Source organism: Monodelphis domestica, chromosome 2 (assembly GCF_027887165.1).
Source record: "Monodelphis domestica isolate mMonDom1 chromosome 2, mMonDom1.pri, whole genome shotgun sequence".
NCBI classification, from domain to species: Eukaryota; Metazoa; Chordata; class Mammalia; order Didelphimorphia; family Didelphidae; genus Monodelphis; species Monodelphis domestica.
In genome coordinates, this window is record NC_077228.1 from 41,934,006 (window position 1) to 41,955,265 (window position 21,260).

The 21,260-nt window shown below is 44.5% G+C and overlaps 1 protein-coding gene across 5 annotated transcripts; it reads right to left on the bottom strand.

Moving 5' to 3' along the window:
- Positions 1-1,862: 1,862 nt before the first annotated feature.
- Positions 1,863-21,027, bottom strand: LMO4 (LIM domain only 4). 5 transcript variants are annotated; one of them, XM_007480570.3, is made up of 5 exons: positions 19,177-21,027; positions 15,852-16,090; positions 7,802-7,898; positions 7,261-7,416; positions 1,863-2,653 (listed from the first exon to the last, which is right to left on the bottom strand). In XM_007480570.3, exons 2-5 carry the CDS (start codon positions 16,085-16,087, stop codon positions 2,645-2,647), a joined length of 498 nt encoding a protein of 165 aa, XP_007480632.1. In that variant the 5' UTR covers positions 16,088-16,090; positions 19,177-21,027; the 3' UTR covers positions 1,863-2,644. The 5 variants fall into 5 exon arrangements, with proteins under 5 accessions (XP_007480632.1, XP_056671362.1, XP_007480635.1 ...); XM_056815384.1 differs by lacking the exon at positions 19,177-21,027 and adding an exon at positions 16,911-17,086; XM_007480573.3 differs by lacking the exon at positions 19,177-21,027 and adding an exon at positions 16,569-16,865.
- Between the last annotated feature and the right edge of the window lie 233 nt (positions 21,028-21,260).

A 21,260-nucleotide genomic window follows, 5' to 3' on the forward strand; every position in this document is an offset into this window, starting at 1 on the left:
TTCATCACTTGCTATGTGGATTATACGAACATGAGTGACATTTGTAATCTTAGAGGTCTGCAACTTAAGAAATGCTTTTAAAAGCTTGTTATTAAATAGGTAGCAGGGTTTCAGGAGCCCGCCGTATATAATAGTTCATTTAAAGTCTTTAATGAACTTAGACCTCTAAATCACTAAATGCCAGACTACATTACTTACTCCAAGTTATTAACCATCTTCTTAGTATTTCTAGGTTAGATCGGACAACTGAAAAGCTGTGGGAAATGCCAGGGGGGGCTGGAGGGGGTTACGCTCAGGAAGGAAGGAAAAAGACAGAAAGTGGTTGCAATTCAACCCACACTTTACGCTCCTCCTTTAGCTTCAGTAGTCAGAAGGACCTTTAGCCAGCATCCTAAAGAATCAGAGTAAGAATCATTTTTTCAAAAGCAGAAATCAAAGTAGCCGTCCCTGTATACCACCAGACTCTTGACCAGCAACTGCCAAACACTAGAATTCAAGCTTCTATGGCATTTCTGCATTTTCTTCTTTCTAGAAAAAAACTCACCAGACTAAAGTAGGGTAACAGCCATCTTCTTTGTCCTATTTATAGAATGCATATAGTTTTCGAATGACCCCCTACCACCACACCACCCCGCCTCCACCCCCAGTGTGAAACATGGAAAGTACCAAATGAGGCCTGGGTGGGGAGCAAAGCAGGAGGCCTCAACGGGAAACTGGCTGCTGGTTTTAGATATGCAGAGCTCGACTTCTATGATTATGTAGCCTATCTGTATTACCACAGACAGTGTATGTATCAGGAGCTTTCCGCATCCCAGATAAAACAAAATAAATACTATTTTTAAAAGCAAAAAGGAAATCAAAAGTCTGAGTATCAACACACTTCATTTTATTAGACTGCGATAAAAAGTCGTAAGTGAGATTTGCCAACGGTTAATCCGTCCAGTCCCCATAGCAGCATCGGCAACTGTCTAAGAGTTGCCAGGGTTTCTCTCCATCCCGGGCACTAGACGGGTGCCTTCTGGGTCATCCAAAATGTCTTTTCCCCAGGGTGTCTCAAAGGGGGTTGAGGGAGTCATGGGAGATACTGGGCAGTCTCAAAACTAGTAAATAAATATCTCAAGGATAAAGAAGGCAGAGAAAAGAAAAAAGCAGAAGGGAGGGTGGAAGGAACAAAAGGGCAATGAGAGGGGAAAAAACCCAAAATAAACAGATCCCACTATACACCACTTCTGGTACTTCAAACTCAATGGGAAACGGCTTCTTCCCACTATCAAAGATGGCCATAAAATGAGCTCTGGGCTCCTGTCAGCTAATGGAACCTGCAAACAGGCACCTGCAAGGTTTAGAGATGCTATTTCCTTCAAAAACCATAAACTGGGGGGGACAGACATTGGTCATTAGGCCTCTTGCTTTAACATGCTTTTCTTCAGTATTCTCCAAGTGGAAAGGGGCTGAGGAACTGGAACAATCCGATGGTGAATACTCGATATTTATCTCTATGTATGTGTACCTACATAACACACACACACACGCACACACACACACACACACACACACACACACACACACACACACACGCACAGCTTCATTGCTACCTGGGAGAATGGATATGAGATGCTCACTAGTATCAGAATTAATATTCTGAACGGGGGAAAGAGAAAGCTGTTTTGAAGCTTTACCCGGGTATCTCTGCCAGAGATAACATGGTGAAGTAGTTTGAGGAAAGCCTTATTGGCAGAGAGTGGGAAAACAAAGATGACACCTCCCTACCCAAAATAAATAAAATGAACTTGCAGTCAAAGCAACACAAATAAAAAGTCTTCAAAATACAGGACCAAAAAAGTGTTTAAAACCAAACACGGTTTGGTATTTTCCTTTTAAGTTTTTATTATTTAAATACACCATACTAGAGCAAATGTCTCTGAAAATATCACAAATAAAAGATTTGTCTTCATTCAGCAAATTAGAAGGGGAGGAGGGGCAGAATTTCTACACAGTAGCTGCTATGAGCCTGACTTTTTTTTTCCAATTTTTCCTTTTTTTTTTGCCATGGGAAGTAGCAACATTAGGACAAAAACACTTACATGCATACATACATTGTATTTTACAGAGATACAATAAAAGTGTTTGTGTGATTGAGTATCACAAAAGCCACATCTCTTTCCTTTATCTCATGTTCAGTTTGGATTGAAACACATTTCCTTACGACACTTAAATATACAGAGAGCAAAGAGAATGTTGTTAAGGAAAAACACAGGGTACAAACTCCGGCCAGTGCCCTGCTAATTGTTAATGAGGGTAGAAAGCAGATTTGAATGCTTCTTTTAATTAGCTTCATTAGTCATTTCCCTCCCCCCCCCCTCCCAGCCCCCTCCCCCCCAAAGATGTCCTCCGGTGGATCTTTTTTCATATTCTCTACAGTCTCCCATTAGCCCAGGTTCATGGAGTCCTTAATGCTCGTATTCAGTCATTTTAATACACCAATAAATGTGGGAAGGGCAATCAGGAATAAAGAAGGTGCAGTGGCATGAAGCTGGCACTGGGGCTAGCTACAAAGGTGACTTGTCTACTGGAGACACATGGGATCCATCTGGGATGAACAAAATTTGAGATGAAGGCACGCATTCTGCATTACTCTGACCTTTTAGCAGACCTGTAAGAAATGGAAAAAAAAATGGGCATCTTAGCCAAAACCGCTAAACGTGAGAGATAGGAAACTCAAACATGACTGCTTTTGTCTTCTCCACATTCACTAATCCGCTTTTATTAGAACTACTTTCCAACTGTGACTTGACTGAAGCTTTCTATGCTACTTACTCAGGCGCTGGACAGCCAAGGCATAACGTCTCCTACAGATTTTACTAGCAAGGAAAATGAGACAGTAAACAGACTTTCCGAAAGTTTCTGAGAGTGACGTCCTCTCTGAGGAAGGGCTTAAATTGGTTACGGGTGGCTTCCCCTTTTAGAAAAATAATGATGGAGGATGGGATGCCTTGACCTTGAAGAAAGCAGTAGCACCTTCCCATCCTTCGAAAGGTCACATCCATCTCAGCAATTCTTTTGCGAGTAGTTTGGAGTTCCAAGTACCCAACGAGCTAGCAAACTCTCTCTCCCCTTATAATGGCTGCAGATATTAAGCCTATAAGGTAAGAGAAGCCCCGTCTCCTCGTAACCTATGGATAGGATTCTTCCCTTCTGATTTCTCATCTGCTATGTTACTTAATGTTACATAAACATGGCAATACATGAAGTCAAACCCATGTGCTTCCACACTTGATATGTTAATGAATTGTGATAATTAAAAGTGCCTAGCTCAAGAGAAATCCGACTTTCATAGGCAAGTTGGAAATGATCATCCACAGTCTTCAAATCCAATCTGTTTGCAATTACCAAAATGAAATAATATCTATTCAGTTTTGATGGTTTTTTAAATGACATTTCAAGCTTCCCAGGAAGTTTTCTTTTCACCCTTTCCCTAAGTTACTAAAAGCCTGAGGTCTATTAGTACCGGCAACCCCCCACTTTCCAGCTAATTAAAGTGGTGGAGGCTGAATTCCCCAGAGTTGAAGCTCAGTGTGAGAAAGGTAATTTGTCTGTCCAGAACAAAGATTAGGGAGCAGCCAGCAAGCATATTTAATAAATGAGCATCCAGTGTCCTCCACGATGGACACACACCCGCACGCCACCAATTATGTAACTACAAGGGAATTGCTGAGTGATATGGAAACTAGAAGACTCTCGAAATTTTCCTCGAACAGAATAGAGAGATGAAATCTAACTCCCATTTTATTGAAAAGTATAGATAAGTTGATGCTCTGTACAACGGTCTGATGGAAGCCTCACTTTTAAGTGGAAGGGGGAATCGGGTAACAGGCGGCGATTTATAGAACTCTATGGAAGGTATCTGAGTGTGTTTATTTGGCCCTATAGACAGGCTATAAATGTTCTCCTGAGGATAACTAAGCTTCCTTTAAATGATACAGCCTACAGGGCTTTTTCTTTTCTGTTCCTTTTTTTAGGTCCTGACACACTAGTGCTCTGACATTTCACTCAAGAGGAGGCATCCGATTTAAAGGCTTGAAATTATTTTTCTTAGAATACACAATCAATGATGCAGAACTACATCTGAAAAAAAAAAAATACACACAAATCCTGTGGACAGATCTTATACAAGACAGTGGAACTTTAAAAGGGGCTAAGTAAGTTGGTGTTTTCTATACAATGAGCAGTCTTGAAAAGACAATGTCGAAATAATCAGCTTATTCTATACATAAATACATACGTATATTCTACTGGTACACACATACCAGTAGAAATGTAGGTATGTTTTATATGTATGTTCAACATATAATTGGACCTATAGATAGGCTATGACTGAATACAAACGGCTATTTTTCTATATGGTAAACTCAGTCATGGAATAAGAAATTTGATAACTAGGCTGTTACCTCTCTGAAAAAAAGAAGCCACAGAAGCTAAATTTACAAAAAGGAAGAATTCGTGAACGCCTTCCCCCTTACTTTCTCGTTAATCTATGTGAAGTGCTTTGCAAACCTTAACGTATGCTATAAACACTGGTTGGTGTTATTGTTTGTGATACTAACAATGGAGATAATGTGTATCTGTGATATATTCTACTTCCCCAAATCATCACTTATGAAACCACTACTTACTAAACCTATTATTCTCACCAAAAATCCAAAGATAATACCATTAACAGGGGAAATGGTTTTAATCAGTCCCCAAAGAGTCCACTTTTCAAAAAGCATCTAAGAAGCACATATTCTAAAATTTTATTTCCTTGTGCTTTTTAGGTGCTATTAACTTTTGGGACCCCCATCTGACTTCTTCTATTTCCAGGGCTCAAAAGAGTTTATTGCTAGGATTGGGTTCTTTTTCCTGAAGCTAGGTTCTGTTGTTCAAAAGAAGGATCCCCCAGATTCCTTTCCTGCCAAATAGGGGGGAGATACTCTCCAGAAAGAAGTTAATAACTCTATTTTCTCTTTTATAGGAAAGCTTTAACAGGAAGCCATGTTTTCCTGCCACCGTCTCCTTTCTCAAACTCTTCTTCTATCTCACTGAGTATAACAGAATGCAGTTTAATATACCAAGAGAACAACACTGAGACCTTGTTCTTATTTCTCTTAAGTGTCCTCTGCACTCAGAGGCCTTGGTTGGCAAATGTGGCTGCCTCCCTTTGACCCGCTTCACAGGCCTTCTCCAATTTTCCATTTCTTCTCTACATACTACATTCTTCACCATGCGTGGTGGTGAAGCTATAACAATCATTTTTACGCTTTGCTAAAGCCAGGAGAAGAAATGGGATAAAGCAAGTGACAAACCTAAGATCCCATTCAAAGAAAAATTAAGCTTCTATATTGCGGCAGAAGAGAGGAAAAAAGAAATCAGCCCCTTGGTTCTTGGAGCACATTTAACTTTTTTTTTTCACTCTGTATAAATAGGGATGACTTTACCTCTCTTTCAAAATCACTATCTACAAGTATTCATTTAACAGATTCTTTGCTCTTTTAAATCTGCACTGCAAATTTATTTCATTAAAATTCACAAACATATATATCTACAAACTGCTACATTTAATTTGTACTTCCTTGATGGGATGACTTTGATATCTTTGGCCAACATTAAGTAGTCACAGTAACAAGAAATTAGGACTTTTGTACTTGGCTAAAAGCTATTGAGTTTCCTTGATTAACTGACACCGTAATAAATATTTTTATTTACTTAATTTGTTCATGTTTGCTTTCCGAGACAGAGATTAAAGTTTTAATTCAATTTAGTTCATAATTTAGGTGGGGGCAGGGGATTGAGAGAGAAGACAAAGTCATTAATACCATGACGGTCTTTTTTTCTAATGGCTAAAATTTAAATAAAAAAAACAACAAAAAACTGACATTTGGTTTTTGTCTTTGTAAGTTACAAGAGACAAAGAAACCTACTATTTTTCCTCCAGACTTCTGAAGCTTGCTGAATTCCTCTTTTCAGATAAATGTTATTTTTCGTGATCCTTGCAACAGACATTAATGAAGTTCCTATTGTAAATCTATAAAGAATTACCAAGTGAAGTGTGTGCTTTTTGTTTCAATGCAATAACTCAGTCCTATGCGATTGCCTGGGTTAATGATGAAAAAGTCAAATAGACTATCAGAGCTGATGGAAAAATCTATCACCAATCTGAAATTAAAATTCATCTGTGGTCAATAAGATTTAATATCCATGCAAGTGGCGCTGTAAAGAGTAAATGAATCAATGTCATCAATACATAATCAGTATGAAATATGATGTGAATAAAATTATGTGTGAGACTCATACATTTCACTATTTTCTGGACCAGTGTGGAATGAACAGTCTCTTAACTGAAGGTTGACAGTAATTGTTACAAATTAAGCACAGTGGTTATCAAAATGCACTCACTTGCATAGCTGTAAGACTTATTAAGGAGATTAAAATAGATCTCAAACTATCCAGTTCTTGAGATGCTGAACAACTGTTGATCGGAACATTTTCCTCTGAAATGCCTTCTAATGCGCCATGATTTGTACCCGGATATAATTTACTCATCTCTAAGTATGGTCCAGAGGTTTTCCAGTTATGGATCAGAGAGAGATACATAATCTTTAATGGCGCTATTAGTGGTACAGAGCTTGGGGAGACTGAGAACTTTGTTTTAAATGTCATAACTTATTCAAATTTATGGGCCCACCAATCAACAGAAATGTTCTCCTCCAGTATTACAGTATGTTTTGTAAAACTGCTATTCTAAAAATAAATGCAAAGCAAATTGGTTGGGGAGGGATGGCAGGTGTCTAGATTTCAACCATCAACACAGGAATCTTTTCTTCATGACAAGGACCTGTAGTCCCTTTTACAACCATAAAGGTTCTAATTTTCCTCCCAAGACCACCTATGGCATTCTGTTTCTGCATCTCAAAATCATCCAAGGGGATCTGGTACTCAGGAAGTTTCATGTTAGATTTGGTTTCACATGTCCCAAGCCAGAGCTAAAGTTAAGGCTAGAACCAAATCAGGACAAGCAGGTATCCCCAGGAGGTATCCCCTCGGACCTCAGGGCATTTGCATGTGATCACACTGTTTCTGAACACCAGACCTGGACTCTCATCTGCATCTCTTATAAGGGTGTAGGCAAAAGAAAAAGAAAAAGCCCAGAAAACTCAAGATTGGAAGAGGCGAGCTGTCCCACCTTGCTCTAAGAAAGCTCATTAGTAATTGTTGGGTATTCACCTTCTGGTCTGACAGTAGTGGATTGCTTTGAAGTGAATTCAAATGACCATTGATGAGAGCTGTAGGTCTATCATGTTCACAAAATAAACTGCCATTGATGTAGTGAAACCGGTCTCCCGGGACCAGGCGATTCCGGCAGGTAGAGCATGTAAAACACTGGAAAGGAAAGATAAAATCCATTGGAAACAGGTGTAAAAATTAAGTCTTTTGATGCCAAGTCTGGAGCAACCACTCAAGACAGGGGCATCTATCAAGTATGAAAACACTTGAATTTTAAGGTTTGTTGGCTTTTTTCCCCCCATAGGCAATTCCCAGGGATAGCCACCCCAATTCAATGGATGTGTATATTGTATGTAATAATCACACAGGGACCCCTCCCATGGAAAACACCTCTGTGAGCCCTTCTAGTCTGAAAGGGTCCCTTGGTAGTCACAGTACATAGATCTGAGCAAAGAGTTTATACTAGGGTGAGGGAGTACCCCCAATGAGAAAGCAATGAAACCCCAAGAGCCAGAGGACGAGAGGGGGGGCCAAGTGCTACCTTCAGATGATAAACGTTGCCTTGCGCCCGCATGACAAGCTCACTGGCAGGGATGGACTGTCCACAAGCGCTGCATGCCCCACTGTTCCCAAATAACCTGAAACAAAGGTGAGGGCAACCATGAATGTTTCAGCTACATCAAAAGAACTCCTGTTCAGTCTTCCCTCCACCCCAATATGTCCCTGCCCTCCAGTCCCACCAGGCTATTCTTTTTTGAGTCACATCCTCAGAGTTCTGTAACTGATTTACATAAAATAGGAAACCTATTTTGAGGGAGGGGATTGACTAACTTCTGCCCACCACACAGGAAGAGTAAGCACTAGATTTAATCAAAAATATTGACTTACACCTCTAGCAAATACAAAAGAATTCTGTACTACACACATTTTTATCAGATTACTGAGTTCATCATAAAAAAAAAAGATACAATTCATGACTGGAGTTTAAATGCATTGTGTCCTTGAAATTATATGAAGAACTCTTTTGTACTTTAATCATATCTTGAGATATGAGTCATCAAAAGGGTTAAGAGGATTTGATTGTATATCTAAGAAGACATCATGCTCAGTGTATTGAAACTCCAGTAAACCTCCATCAGTGCAGAGTTTCCATTAGAAACTCTCTGCTATCCAGGTTGATATATAATGTGTATGGGTTAACCTTTTCAATCATGGTGTCAACACTTAAGATTTGCCTCTGCTCATCTCTTTCATCCTAACCTTCTCTCTCTCTTGATAATGAAATGCTTGCTCCAACTTCCCTCTATCTGCTCCTGAGTCCACAATTTAGATTACTTCATCTCTGCTAGCAACAAACTGAATGAAATTTCGATTTGAGCAGAAAGTAATTTACCGGGATCTGGACCCATTTGTCATCATATCTCTCTGGGTGTTTGCTGTATCACTGCAGTTTTCCTATGCAATCAAATGAGACCACAACATCTGCCATGGGGGGGAGAGGGAGAGGGAGAGGGAAAGGGAGAGGGAGAGAGAGAGGGCGGGGTGGGGGAAGAAGGAAAAAAGGCTGTGGGAGAGGGGGGAAAAGAAGAGTACGAGGAAGTGGAGTGGAGTGAAAAGAGATACATAATTTTCTAAATGTGTTTAAAGGCACAAGGCAAGATTTTAAATGAAGATTGAACTTCTACTTTCAGAGAGCATCCACAATCTAGCTTTTTATTTCTTTTGATTCTCCCTTCTTAAACATCCACAATTATGGGGAAAAAAAAACAGATCCAGATGATTCCATATTGGAAGGTGAGGATCAAAACAAGTGAGCAGGTTTACAGACCCACTTTTGGAATGGGTTCACCAGGATTTACAAATTAACGTATAGATGTCATAATAAATATTAATATTTGCATTTCCTCCTTGTCCAAATAAAGTCATAAAATTCTGCTGGTGTCAAAACTTGAAGACGTGTTCCTATAGAATACCCCGTAATCTGAATGATTGCAGCATGCCTCTGTATAAAAAATAATTGCTTTGAGTTTTCAGAATCTGGTCTTGCAGAGGAGGCTTGTCATGTTCAAACTACTAATTTGCTGTCGCCACTTTATTGAAAATAGCCTGTAAGTTGTTATTAAATGTATCGACTGAACGACAGGGAGAGTAGTAAAACTGCCCCTTAAGATGGCTTTTAATAGGAAGACCGAGAAACAAATTTTGCAGCAGCATCGATTTGAAGAGTTCAATCAAAACTCCATTTCAAAACTAATTAGTCTGAGATCCACGACACATTGACACGTTCTTGCAGAATCAGGAATGGTTACAAAGGGAAGGCTAGAATAATACACTGGCAGGACCTCTAGCCAAAGGACAGGACTGCCTGGAAGCTCTGGGGCCACTGAGAAGGTTGGGGTCTGAAGCTTGACCACTTCCAGGAGTACGGATGAAATCCTACTCTGGTCTTTTTCACCCTCCTTCCCCAAACCCCAGCTCCCTTGAGTCATTTAGCCTCTTAGTGTCACTAAAAACAAAGTTTAGAGAACCGGGTGGGCAGAAAAATGTAAGGGGGAGAGGCGGAAGTAAGGGCAATGGCCAGGTTTCCTTAATCACCAAAAAAGAAAGGAAAAGCACAAAAAATAAAAAAAAGTAAAAAGCTGGTCACAGTGTGGCTAAATAATGCATGTTGGGTAAGAGAACTAAAGGAGATTGAGAAGGAGTAATCAGAAAGCCAGAATCTCAGAACCAAGGACCAAATATCCCCTTATGATGAATATGAGCACCCTTTTTAGAAGTATTTCTGTGAAAAAGGGTGTAATTATGGCTGCCACCACCCCCAACAGGTTCACTGGAACCACACCATCTTAAAAAAACACACTTTCCCAGCACCGATCTGATTGTGCTGCCTGAGTGTTCATTTATTTAACAATTCACCCTGAGTAAAGTCAGCTGCACGTCCTTGGCAGCTAAGTGTATTTTAATAATCCGTGCAGTCATATGTAATCCAAAAGCTTTTCATACATCTTATTTTCCCCAGCGCTGCTTCCCTAACCTTTCAGAGAACAATCAACCCCACCCCAATCCCAATCACACAATGTACAAGAGAGTAGAAAATTATAGTTACAAAGTTTGCAAATGACTAAAACCTTCTGGGGCTAATGTACTATTTAGCAACATATTAATGCAGTTGGGAGATCGTTACAGGCCCTTGTTTCAGAGGCCTTGAGAGCCTAACCGCTGATGTCTCCAAATACACTGTATACTGTAGTCTTCCCCCTTCACCCAAGGATGAAGGCGACTATTAGAAACTCGACTTTTTTTTTCCTCCTGAAAAGTTTTTTTTTTTTTCTGTGAGGCTAGAGAGTTAATTATCTAACCAGGGGGACTGTCCAGGACAGTGTTTGATTTAAAAGGCTCGAGGCTTTAGGTGCTCAATTAAGTAGCTATCGGTCTCAGACTGGACTTTAATGGGCTCTTTTCTCTTTAACTCAAGCAACGGGGAGATATACCCCAGGTCAGGCTAATTAAAGCCAGGGGACTCTTTAATTGTGATGACAGAATCGGTTTCAGTTTCCTTTCTTTGGGTCCTCAGTCCAAGAAGGTCGTTAATATTTCAGCATTTGGGCAACGCAATCAATCACAAACATCAAGCGGTCCCTTATATGGAAAAGAAGAAGCCGGAGGAGAAGGAGAAATCCCCCACAACCCTGCACTCTAAAGGTGGTTCGCTCTTATTTGGAGAACTCCCAGGGAGCAGGGGTCCTATGTGTTAGCTCTGCCCCCAACTCTCTCCCAATGACGTTAGGAGATGAAGATGTGGAAGAAGGAAGGAGAAAAGACAGTCGTATTTTTAGTTTGGTATCATAGCTCTCAACATCATCTTGGAAATCTGATGACCAATAGCTGGGCTCATTTTCAACTGTTACTACTTTAAGGAGCAAACATGTAATATTAAGAGATTCCTGGAGGTGTTTCCTAAACCTAGATCGGGCAAACGGGGGCAGCATTTCCAAAAGGGGGGGTGGCAAGCTACACGTTTCTACCTACAAGTAAACATATCAGCAACCTATCAGAGGAGAAAAATGCACATCTACAGCTACTGATCCAAAAGCAATTGGTTTTCCTGCAAGTTCCTATATTTAATCTAAATTCTGCACCAGCTATATTAAAACGTAACAAAGAAATGCAACACAGAAATTATGCCTGGAGCCAAGTCCATTAAAGGTACTTCAGAATAACTAGAGACCGAGCACCTTAAAAGCCCCAGAAGCTATTGATACTTAAGAGGGGGGCTGTGCATAATGGCAACTGCTGCATTACAGAGAGGGGGAAAAAAAATCAGCCAAATTACGCTTGGTTAATTCAGAGTAACAGATCTGCCCCCAAGTGAATTGGAGGCCTTGAATTAATTCTGTTATGACAAATCAAGATAAACGTTCCCCCTAAATTGCATGCGATTTAATTAATTTTTGAGATCCTGGGTTTTTTTTTTCTCCTAGCTAATAGTTCACATGCTCCTATGCTGTCATTGTGCTTGAGTGGGCAGACTTCAAAGTGATATTAAATAACCAACTATTAGATTTACCTAGCACGTCCTATTGGAAAAATGCCATTTAATTACCTAGCCTGTTCAATTAAAGGGACAGCATTCTCTGAATATAGCAGCTTGCTGTTGATTACCAGGGAAATGAACTCGCCTGCCTGGCGGCTCCTAGATTTCTACCACCACAGTCTGTCCCTCCCCCAAACCCCAGCCCCAACACGCACACACACATACACACACACACACCCTCTGAACCCCCTCCCCGGGCTGCTGCTGCTGCCGTCTCCTCCCTCCCCCAGCCCCCTACCCCGCCCCGCTGCACCGTGCAGACTGCGGCTGCGGAGAGCCACGTGAATTGCAAAGAAGGGAGCACGCAGCAGCGAGAAGCGATAGCTATTCTCCAGCGGAGCTCCCGCCCTTTTGCTCGCCCCAGGCCCGGGGCGTCTGCTCTACTCCGCTCCGCCCTACACCGCGACTACGGTGGCGGCGGCAAGCAGCAGTAGCAGCGCGGCTAGAGTCTGCCGTCGGGGCACGGCTCGTGCGCCGCCGCGGGCCCCCTCCCCCCCGCCCCCACTTGGCCTAGTTCACCGGCCTGCAAGCCCAGTGAAGTCAAGCAAACCACACAGCCCCGGGTCCCACACACAGCCTTCCGCTGGATTTCCTTTCCCTCCCCCACCCCGTAAGCCCCACCCGTCTCTCCCCTAACTTCCTTCTCTGAAGGCAGCAGCAGAACCCAAGAGAGGAGGAAACGGGGGAGGGGGGAAGAAGTAAGGGAGAGATTGAAAGGGACCAGGAAGCATAGGAGTCCAGCAGCAACTTTGCTGCACAGGACGGTGGGGGCGTTTCCAAAATCTCAGGGCTAGCAAAAGATTGGGGAGAGGGGAATAGAGGAAGAAAGGCAGGGAGCAGGTCGGCCTGGGCCCCTTTAAGAAGCGACAGAATAACACCCCCTCCCTTAACTCCCCCCCAACCTCCAGTCTTCCCCTCCCTCTTAGAGGCCAATTTTGTTAATTAAATGTTTTGTTTGCAACGGGGCTCTCATTCATTTCGGACACGTCATTCTGAGCAGATCTAAGCCAGAGACCAGATCTCATTAGATAAAGCCCATCAGAACTAAGAGAAAATGGAGGAGCCTCTAATTAAAGCTTTTAATTGTGTGCGGATTCCCGGCTGCTGGCGGCTGGAGCTGGGGCTGCTGCAGTTTTATCTGAAATCTTAAGAGTGAAGGCAGAAGCCCCGTCGTTACTCTCCACCCAAAGGATCCTTAGCCTTAAAGGGGTGAGGGGAGAAGGGGGGACGGGTCAGCAAGGTAATCCATCTCTCCCCCGCAGCTCCTTTTCCTTCCCTTAGGTCCGGCTGGCTTTCCTGCCTCTCCGTTTTCCCATCAAAGGTAGAATCTGCAGCTTTCAGCCAGATCTGGGTCGTTTTCAAAAGCCACAACCTCAAGACAGTTTTAAAAGCCCCTTAATAAATCGCTCTGTGGTCCCAGCCCAGGCTTGGGAGAGCACGGGAGTCCCTTTCACCTAACCTGGCGGCAGCCCTGTTAGCTGATCAATCAGCTTTTCATTTTGTTATTCGCTTCTAATTTCCCCCCAGCGACTCTGATTACGAGTTGTGCACATGGATTTGGCCTCGGATAAGGAAACTGACAGTTCTTCGAACTGGGGGTTGGGGGAGGGAAGGCAGGGAGAAAAGTACCGGTCAAGTCACTTCTAGATAAACAAACCCAAACCCCACCCCCAGCAGGCCCGGCAAGAGCCCTCGCTGAAACTGCCCAGATCCATTTTGGAATTTGGGTGGGTGGGTAGTGGGTGCTAGACCCGGTTTGGGGTGGCCGGGCCGAAAGTCTTAGAACTCATCGGAGTGGAGCTCACTAAACGAAGACTTCGAGACCCTTCTCAGATCTCTTAGGAACACCTAAATTTATTCATTCGAGTAGTCAGTCCAGTTCTGAGTTTCAGTGACTGCCTCACTCCTGCACATGCTAACTTAAGTCCAATTATTCAGATCCAGGAAAAGGGGGGGGGGGATCCAAAGATGGAAGAGGGCCATCTACTCTGAAACACCCAAAGCTGATCCCACTCTCTTCGTAATTGCAGAGAGCATAGAGAAACAAAATGGGCATTCATTTTTGGCCCCCATGAAACAAGTCTTATGCCTGAACTTGCCTTGGGGAAATTCAAATGGACTGGAGGCATCTTCTCTTTTTAATTAGTGACAATCAGAAGGGAAGGTTTGTTTGACGGCTTTTAGAGGGGTTATGAAACTGTACCACCATTCACTGCATCTGAACAGTTGTGTCATTTTTTCCCCACTTCAAACCAAATCTCTTATCCACAGTTCTGCTCTATTTAATTACAACACAGTCAGGCTTATGGTGTTGCTTGGATTGAGGACCAGAAAGCATTACCAGCACTGTGCTGCCCCCCCATCCCCCTCTGTGCTGATTTCCCAACATTTACTGCTAAAAGAACATTTAGTAACTACCTTACTATCATTTGCCTTTTAAAGAATAAAACCCCTTTCTTCTTATATTCCTTTCTTCTATTGAGTCCACTGAGAAGGCGAGCACTTTGGACTGAGGTTGCATTATTAAAATAAATAAAAACTCTTAATTACCCCCATCTTTTTAAACCAATTCTAACTGAATGAACATGTCCTTATTCATACTCAGTAAATACTATTTATACCCTTCACAACCTAATGGAGATGAAGGACAGTGCTCCAAAAATAAACTTTTTAAGATATTATAATCAACTGATTCCTTCCCCACAAAAAGAAAAAGCAACAACTTTCCTATTAACTATAAAAGGGGTAGGGGGATACTTAGGAATACACTTGGCATTTACATGAAAAACCCAAATCATTTAAGGAGAATGCAATTCATCCTAAAACTGTGCATTTCTCTTATGCCAACCATGGTCTTTTTTTTTTAATTACTGGATGTTGAAATAGAACACCTCCTAGAAGCATTCATGTGCATCAGTCTATCAAACCATTTACTCAAATTAAATGTGTGTAATCCTTCAAATGCCTCCTTTCAAATTAATGAGTTTAAGGAGCTTGAGTTCACCTGAAAAGATCCTATAGGCACCTGACCTCTTGAATTCTTTCCATTAATTGCACTGAAACTTGTTAGAAAAATCATGATGTTACTATACATTAACTAAAGAATGAAAAATTAACATATTTCACAGTTGGTTTTCACAAATCTGTTTGGAGAACTAGAGTAGTAGCTACACACACACACACACACACACACACACACACACACACACACACCAAAAACATAAAAAATTCTCATCTCTTCTTCAGGAAATATCATTCTTTTCTACATTGCAAACCACACAAGATTGTGAGTTCCAGGACTCTCTATAACAAACAAACAGTATAAAGACAAACATTACCACTAGTTTCTTGGCTACAAGCAGAATTACAGGCCTTTACACTGATAGTTAACCAATCTTTTACAAGGAGTATAAAGAATGAGTCACCCTCTTTCCACTCAAAAAAGTTTAAAGGTGCTTATGTAAATATTATAATTAATCAGATACCACCATGGGTAAGTCACTTCCCCTGAACTAGTTTTATTTTGAAGCTAACTGGGTGTCTGTCGTTTCTCTGTGAATGCTAGAACCCAACCTTTGGGAAAGCAGATTAGGCTGCCTTTTGATTTTTGTTTATTTTTAGTGGGGACTCCTTTTGGACTGGCAGCCACATGAAAGAGATCAGGGGGCCTCCAAGGTCTTCCCCCTGGGCCTCCCAGTAATAACCTGAGGCTGGGCACCAAGAGACATTCTTACTAAACGTGGGGGTTCACAGCTAATTTAAAACAAAAACTAAAAGGGGGAGAAGAAAGCAAACAACTCCACTCCTCCTTCCTCTGCCCACTACTCAACCTCCTTTCCTTCTTTCAGCTCTTTCACATTAAAAAAAAAAAACGTGGTAGAGAAGCAACAGTTGATTGTGGCAGGTACTTTTGCCCCCCCCCCAGCCGGACAGCTCAACTTCGCATTCCCCAGACTCCCCTCCCCACCAGCTTTCCCAGTATACAGCATCTGCTTACCTAATGTAGTCATTTCTGCAAAGGATCATACCGCTCTTGGTGTAACAGGACGTGCCAATGTCCCCAAGCTGAGCCTGGCAGCAGGAGCACTTCAGGCACCGGCTATGCCAATAGCTGTCCATGGCATAGAGCAGGAAGCGGTCCGCGATCTTGCCCCCGCAGCCGGCACACCTTTTCCAGGAGAGGGCGCCCGCAGTCACCGGGGGAGGCTGCGAGCTGCTGCCCGGATTCACCATGGTCTGTAAGGAAGGAGAGGAAGGAGACACAAAACAGAGTAGGGAAGAGAAAAAAAAATCAAATGGCTGGTCGCCCATGGGGTGTTGTATGTGTATAACGCGCGCGCGCGAAAAGGGTCCGAATTTCCTTTCCCCAAAGTGCTGCTACTGAATAGGGGGCACGCAGGGAAGGTAAGGTCAACAGGGGTAGGGCTAGAGAGGAAGGATGGGGCACAAACCAGACCCTGGCTCAAAGGCACTTTTCCCAGGGCTCGGTTCCGAATCCGAGAGCTCCCCCTGAACTTTGCCGAGCAGCCCACAATGACAACTTCAGCTAGGCGACTGTCAAGTCTTCTAAGTGAGGGAGGCTCCGCAGTGCGATTCACTCCTTCCCACCCACCCACCCCCAACTCCCCGCCCCCAGCCTCCGCCTATTCCACCCCCCCCCCTTTAGCACAGCATCCAGCCTCCCGCCCCTAGCAAATGAGGGTCATTTACCCACCGCCTGTCCCCCAGCCCCAGCCGCGGAGGCAGGAAGATGAGCAGAAGCAGTGTGGGGAAGTTAGCAGGCGGGCAGGCAGGCTCCCCACCCCCAGCAGCCCCGCAGCCCCCTATACCCCATGTCATGCCCAACTCTGCGAAGTGCAGCTGGAGCTCAAGTTGGGAACACTTCAGTTTCCTGAAAGGGTGGGAGGGAGGGAGAGAGGAAAGAGGGAAATAGAAAGAGTGGGGGGTGGGAGGGGAAAGGGGGAATGGAAGCTGGGGGTGGGGGGAGCCCGGAGAGAGGGAAAGAGTGCTGTGTGTAAAGTTGCGAAACTGGTTTTTCGGATTTTTTAAACAGCACCTTTCACATGCCATTGTGGTGACGGCCATCTCCCATTATTGTTCCAAATCTCATTTCATTCTGAAGATCAATGAGTGTTTTCTCTGGGTTTTCAGGACACCGGCCAGAATAATAGATCATTGAACTTTAGGACGCCTGTTAACTTCCTATACAAACACACTCCACTTTTGTCTCGCTAATCTGCCCTTGATCAGTAATTTAAATGCTAAAGCTTTGTTCCATCAAAAAAAAAGGGGGGGGGGTTAGTAGGGAGAGGAGGAGGAGGAGGGGAGGAGAGAACTTTGCTGATAAATCAAGTGAGTGAGAACGATCAAGGGATACACTAGTTAAATTCGAGCTAGCCAGGCTGTCACCAAAAACAGCTTTAAAAAAAATTCCCCCACACTTTCTAAATGAATGCCACAAGAGAGGCAGCAACTGGGGGATAATATAGGAATCAATTTATAAAGCTTAGACTAAACCGATTAATTTGTGGCCTCCGATCCGGAGTCCAATAAACTCCTAGTGTTCCTCCAGTCACTTATACTATAAAAAGATCAAGTTATTTACTGCCAATTAAGCAGCATGTTTTGTCTTTGTCCTTTGTAAGCCGAGTGTGTGTACTCATACCAAGGCTTTGGGCCATCTCCTAAAGGCATTCAGACTGATACCTCCGAAGAAAGACCGGCGAACTTTTTTTTTGCCTGCCCCTGGCCCAATTTGGTGGCTGGCAAGAGGGGAGGCATCAAGAACCAAGTCCCCCGGTTCCTAAAATAGGCCGATTTTTAAACACATTTCCTCCGAAAGCGTCCCTAAACGCGTCTCTAGTGACCACACAATAAACCAGAAAAAGAACTCCACCAATTAAGCTGTAACAAAACCCCGAGACTTTGGAAACAGGACCACTCTAAAACCCATTAGCATTGCATTTATCCGAATGCATCATACCTTTATGTAAATTGATTTATCTGATGCATTTACTCGAGGAATTGCTTTTTGTTACAATTTCAGCCCTAACCCAAATGAATCTGCATTTCCTGCCCAGAGTCTTAAAACTGTTTCCCTTTACGTTTTAATCACTTTGAATTCCTTTAAAAGGGGGGCAAAGGGGGGGAGGCGGGGAGAGATTCCATGCTGCTTATCCCCAATCTTTGGTGAGAAGTAAATATATATGTATATATTTTTTTAAAGGAAACATTACACTGAGCAAAAGCATCCAGTAACCCCATTAGCTAAAGCTCTTAAGGACAAGCAATACCTTAATGCTGATTAAATCTAAAAGAGATGATGAATCAAGGACTGACCAGAAACTGACTCCCCAGATAACTAAGGACGGGCCCTCATCAAGTTTCATTTAGAGTTGGAAAAAAAAAAAAAGCTTTTAAGTTAAATAGGCTTATATTCTAGTAATTACATAGCCAAGCAATTTAGGTCCTGGGATAGAGTCAGTGAAACAGAAAGCAGAACTGGCAGCTAGAGGCAAAATAAGCCCCCCTTTTAACAACGTCTCTGGTGTTTTTTAATGGAGACCAAGGGAGGGACAGGCGTAGAGCTGGCAATTTGTAGTACAAAAATGGATGCTTAATTCATGTCTTGATTTTAATTAGGTGATTCACCGGATTTCTCCTGGATTGAAACAAAAGACTTATAAGCCATAAGGAATTTTTTTTTCCTTTATAAAAGAAAGACACCAACACAGAACCCTGCCCACTTTGATCCTTTCTGCCACTGTTTCAAAAATAGTGTTTACTGGGGGATGAAGAGGGGTTGGGGGAGGAGGGAGGCAAGACTATTTTTCCCCACCTCGATTCATAACCTTAGCAGGCAATGCCTTTCACTTCTGGGTTGGTAAAGCTCTCTCCCCACCTCCTAAGCTCTCCTCTCCGAACGAGCCCTTTTGTAAGCAGGGACCGCTACAAAGCTGACGGCCCAGCGTTCTTCTGCCTTCCAGCCTGTCTGCCTGCCTGCCTGCCTGCCAGCCATCCAGCCTGCCAGGCTGCCGGCCTCCTAGTCGGTCCACCCGCCCGCCTGCCCGCCCGCCAGCCTGCCTGCCTTCCTCTATAGTTTCAGACTCTCTCATTATCTAAGCCGACGTATTGTTTACTTGCAATTTGGGACGGTCAAGGGAAAGCAGCCAAAGAAAACAACCACGGTACAGGACACCTCCCCCCCCCCCGCACCCCTCCTCCCGGACCCCGGGCCACCAGCACCACCAACCCTGCTGCTTCCAACCCCCAGCCGCCCCCCCCTCAACCTCCCGCCCCATCTTCTCAGCAAGTCCCCTTACCTGCTTTTCCCCTATATTGCAAAAAGACAGCGGCGGCGGCGGCGAGATATCAGCGAAGCCGGTCGCTTGGCTTCCCCGGGGTTGGTGGACCGATGGAGCTGGATGGATGGATGGATGGATGGAAGGAGGGAGGGAGGGAGCGAATTCTTCTTGCAGAAGTGGAGTGGAGGGGGGAGGAGGAGGGGGTGGGACAAGGTAATCTTTTTTCTTTCTTTTTTTTAATGCGCGGCTCTATTGGTGGGTCGGGTGCCCCCCACCCCCAGTGAAGTGGCCGCCTGGCCCAGGAGCAAAGGGTTCAGTCTCAGTCCTCTTTCTCTTCCTCCTCCTCCTCCTCCTCCAGCGTCTCTCGAGCAGCTGCAAGGCTGGCTGGTTGGCTAGCTCTCGGGCCCCCGCGAGCTGCTCGGCTTCAGGCGCGGCGGCGGCGACTGCTGCAGTCGCTGCTGCAAGTTTGGCAATGTGGCTTCACTTTGTATATTCGCCCCCCCCCCCGCCCTCCCCGGGTCCCCCCTCCTCCTCCTCCTTCTCCTCCTTCCTTCCCTCCCTCTCTCGCTCTGGTCTGGCGGAGGCGGAGGCGGCGGCGATTGCTAAAATCCAGAGAGCGGCGGTGGTGGCGGCGGCGGCGGCGGCAGCGGAAACAACAACAGCCCGGGCGGGCGGGCTGCTGGGCAAGGCAGGCGGAGTCCCTCAGAGGCCACTGAGAGCAGCCTAACGCAGGAATGCAAGCACTAGGCAGAGTAGAGCGAGCAGGGCTGGGGGCAAACCAGGCAGGCGGGTGGAAGCAGGGCTGCTGCTGCTGCTGCTGCTGCTGCTGCCGCCGCCGCTGTCCCTGCTGCTGCTGCTGCTGCTGCTGCTTCTACCGCTGCCCGGCTTGAAGGCGGCGCTGGCCTCTCGCCCGCTCGCGCTCTCCCTCCGCGGCTCTTACACATGTGTTACTGACAGAGCAAAATCCCAACTACTCTCCAGCTCAGCTGCCGACGTCAGCGACCCTCAGCCACTGCGAGGCCGGATTGTTCAGGCGGAATAATAAAACCTGCCAATCCGGGGGAGGACAAAGGGATGACTGAAACCGGAGGGGGGGGGGGGCAGGAGGAGGGAGGGAGGGAGGGAGGAAAGAGAGCTAGCGAGAGAGAGAGCGAGAGAGAGGTGGAGAAAAAGAAGTGGAGGGAACGAAGAGGAAAGGAAAGGAAAAGGCAGTATCAGGTGGGAAAAGACTGCAGCGGCAGACTGCAGGGCCCCTTGCTGCTCCCGTTTGTGGCTGCTACTTTTGGATGTTTGCTCTGCTCTGATGACTGAAGCGAGGCAGCGGAGGGGGTGGGGGGGAGGAGGGGGCACCTGGAAGTGGTCTCTCATTTCCCCACGCTGCCTTCAAGTCCTGGACGGGAGCACCTATTTATTCTCTAGGTTTTCAGGGACATATCCATAACTCCCAGTCTAGGCTCTGGGAAAACTTTGGCATCTCTCTCGGCAGCCACTGCCCTACCCACCCAAACGGATGAGGAGGGTGGGGGGCGCCCTCAAGCGCCAAGACAGTAGTTTTCCTGCGGTCCGTCCCAAGAGCAGGGGACTGGTGGGATTCAGACACAAACAGACGTACACTGTGTGAGAAACAGCTGCTAGCTTGGATGTTTGGGTTCAGAAACTTAAAGGGAAGTTTGATTAACGAGAAAAAAAAATGAAGCAATCATCTTGCAAAATTTTTCTTACCAAGTTTTCAGAAGAGAGGGAGACTTTTATTAGTAGGCTCTCTGGGAATATTCACTGATGATCCTGCACTCATGGATAAAGTTGAAGAAATCTTATGGAGGAGATAGCTAGGCATGCCTCTCTTCGCTTGTTCTGAGGGGGAAGAGGAGCCTATTTCTTTTAGGCAGCCAGAAGCTAAATTTTGAACAATAAGGCCAGATTAGCAATCACGCCTGCTTTGGAGAATAAGGAAGCTCACTTTCAATATAAATTATACACTGGGAGGCAATGTTCTTGGACTGTTAGAGCCCAGAAACACCCACTGTCAGAGGACCTGCAAGTGAATCTCTTCCCTCTGGCTCCTGCTGTCAACTTATAAAGTTTCAATTCATGATACACTG

What these genes read in the sequence shown, in the direction of transcription:
- LMO4 (XM_007480570.3), bottom strand. Translation starts at nt 16,087, where the DNA reads ATGGTGAATCCGGGCAGCAGCTCGCAGCCTCCCCCGGTGACTGCGGGC. An exon ending in TGCAGAAATGACTACATTAG is followed by an intron (nt 7,899 to 15,851) that starts GTAAGCAGATGC and finishes CCTTTGTTTCAG; the next exon opens with GTTATTTGGGAACAGTGGGG. An exon ending in GCAACGTTTATCATCTGAAG is followed by an intron (nt 7,417 to 7,801) that starts GTAGCACTTGGC and finishes TTTCCTTTCCAG; the next exon opens with TGTTTTACATGCTCTACCTG.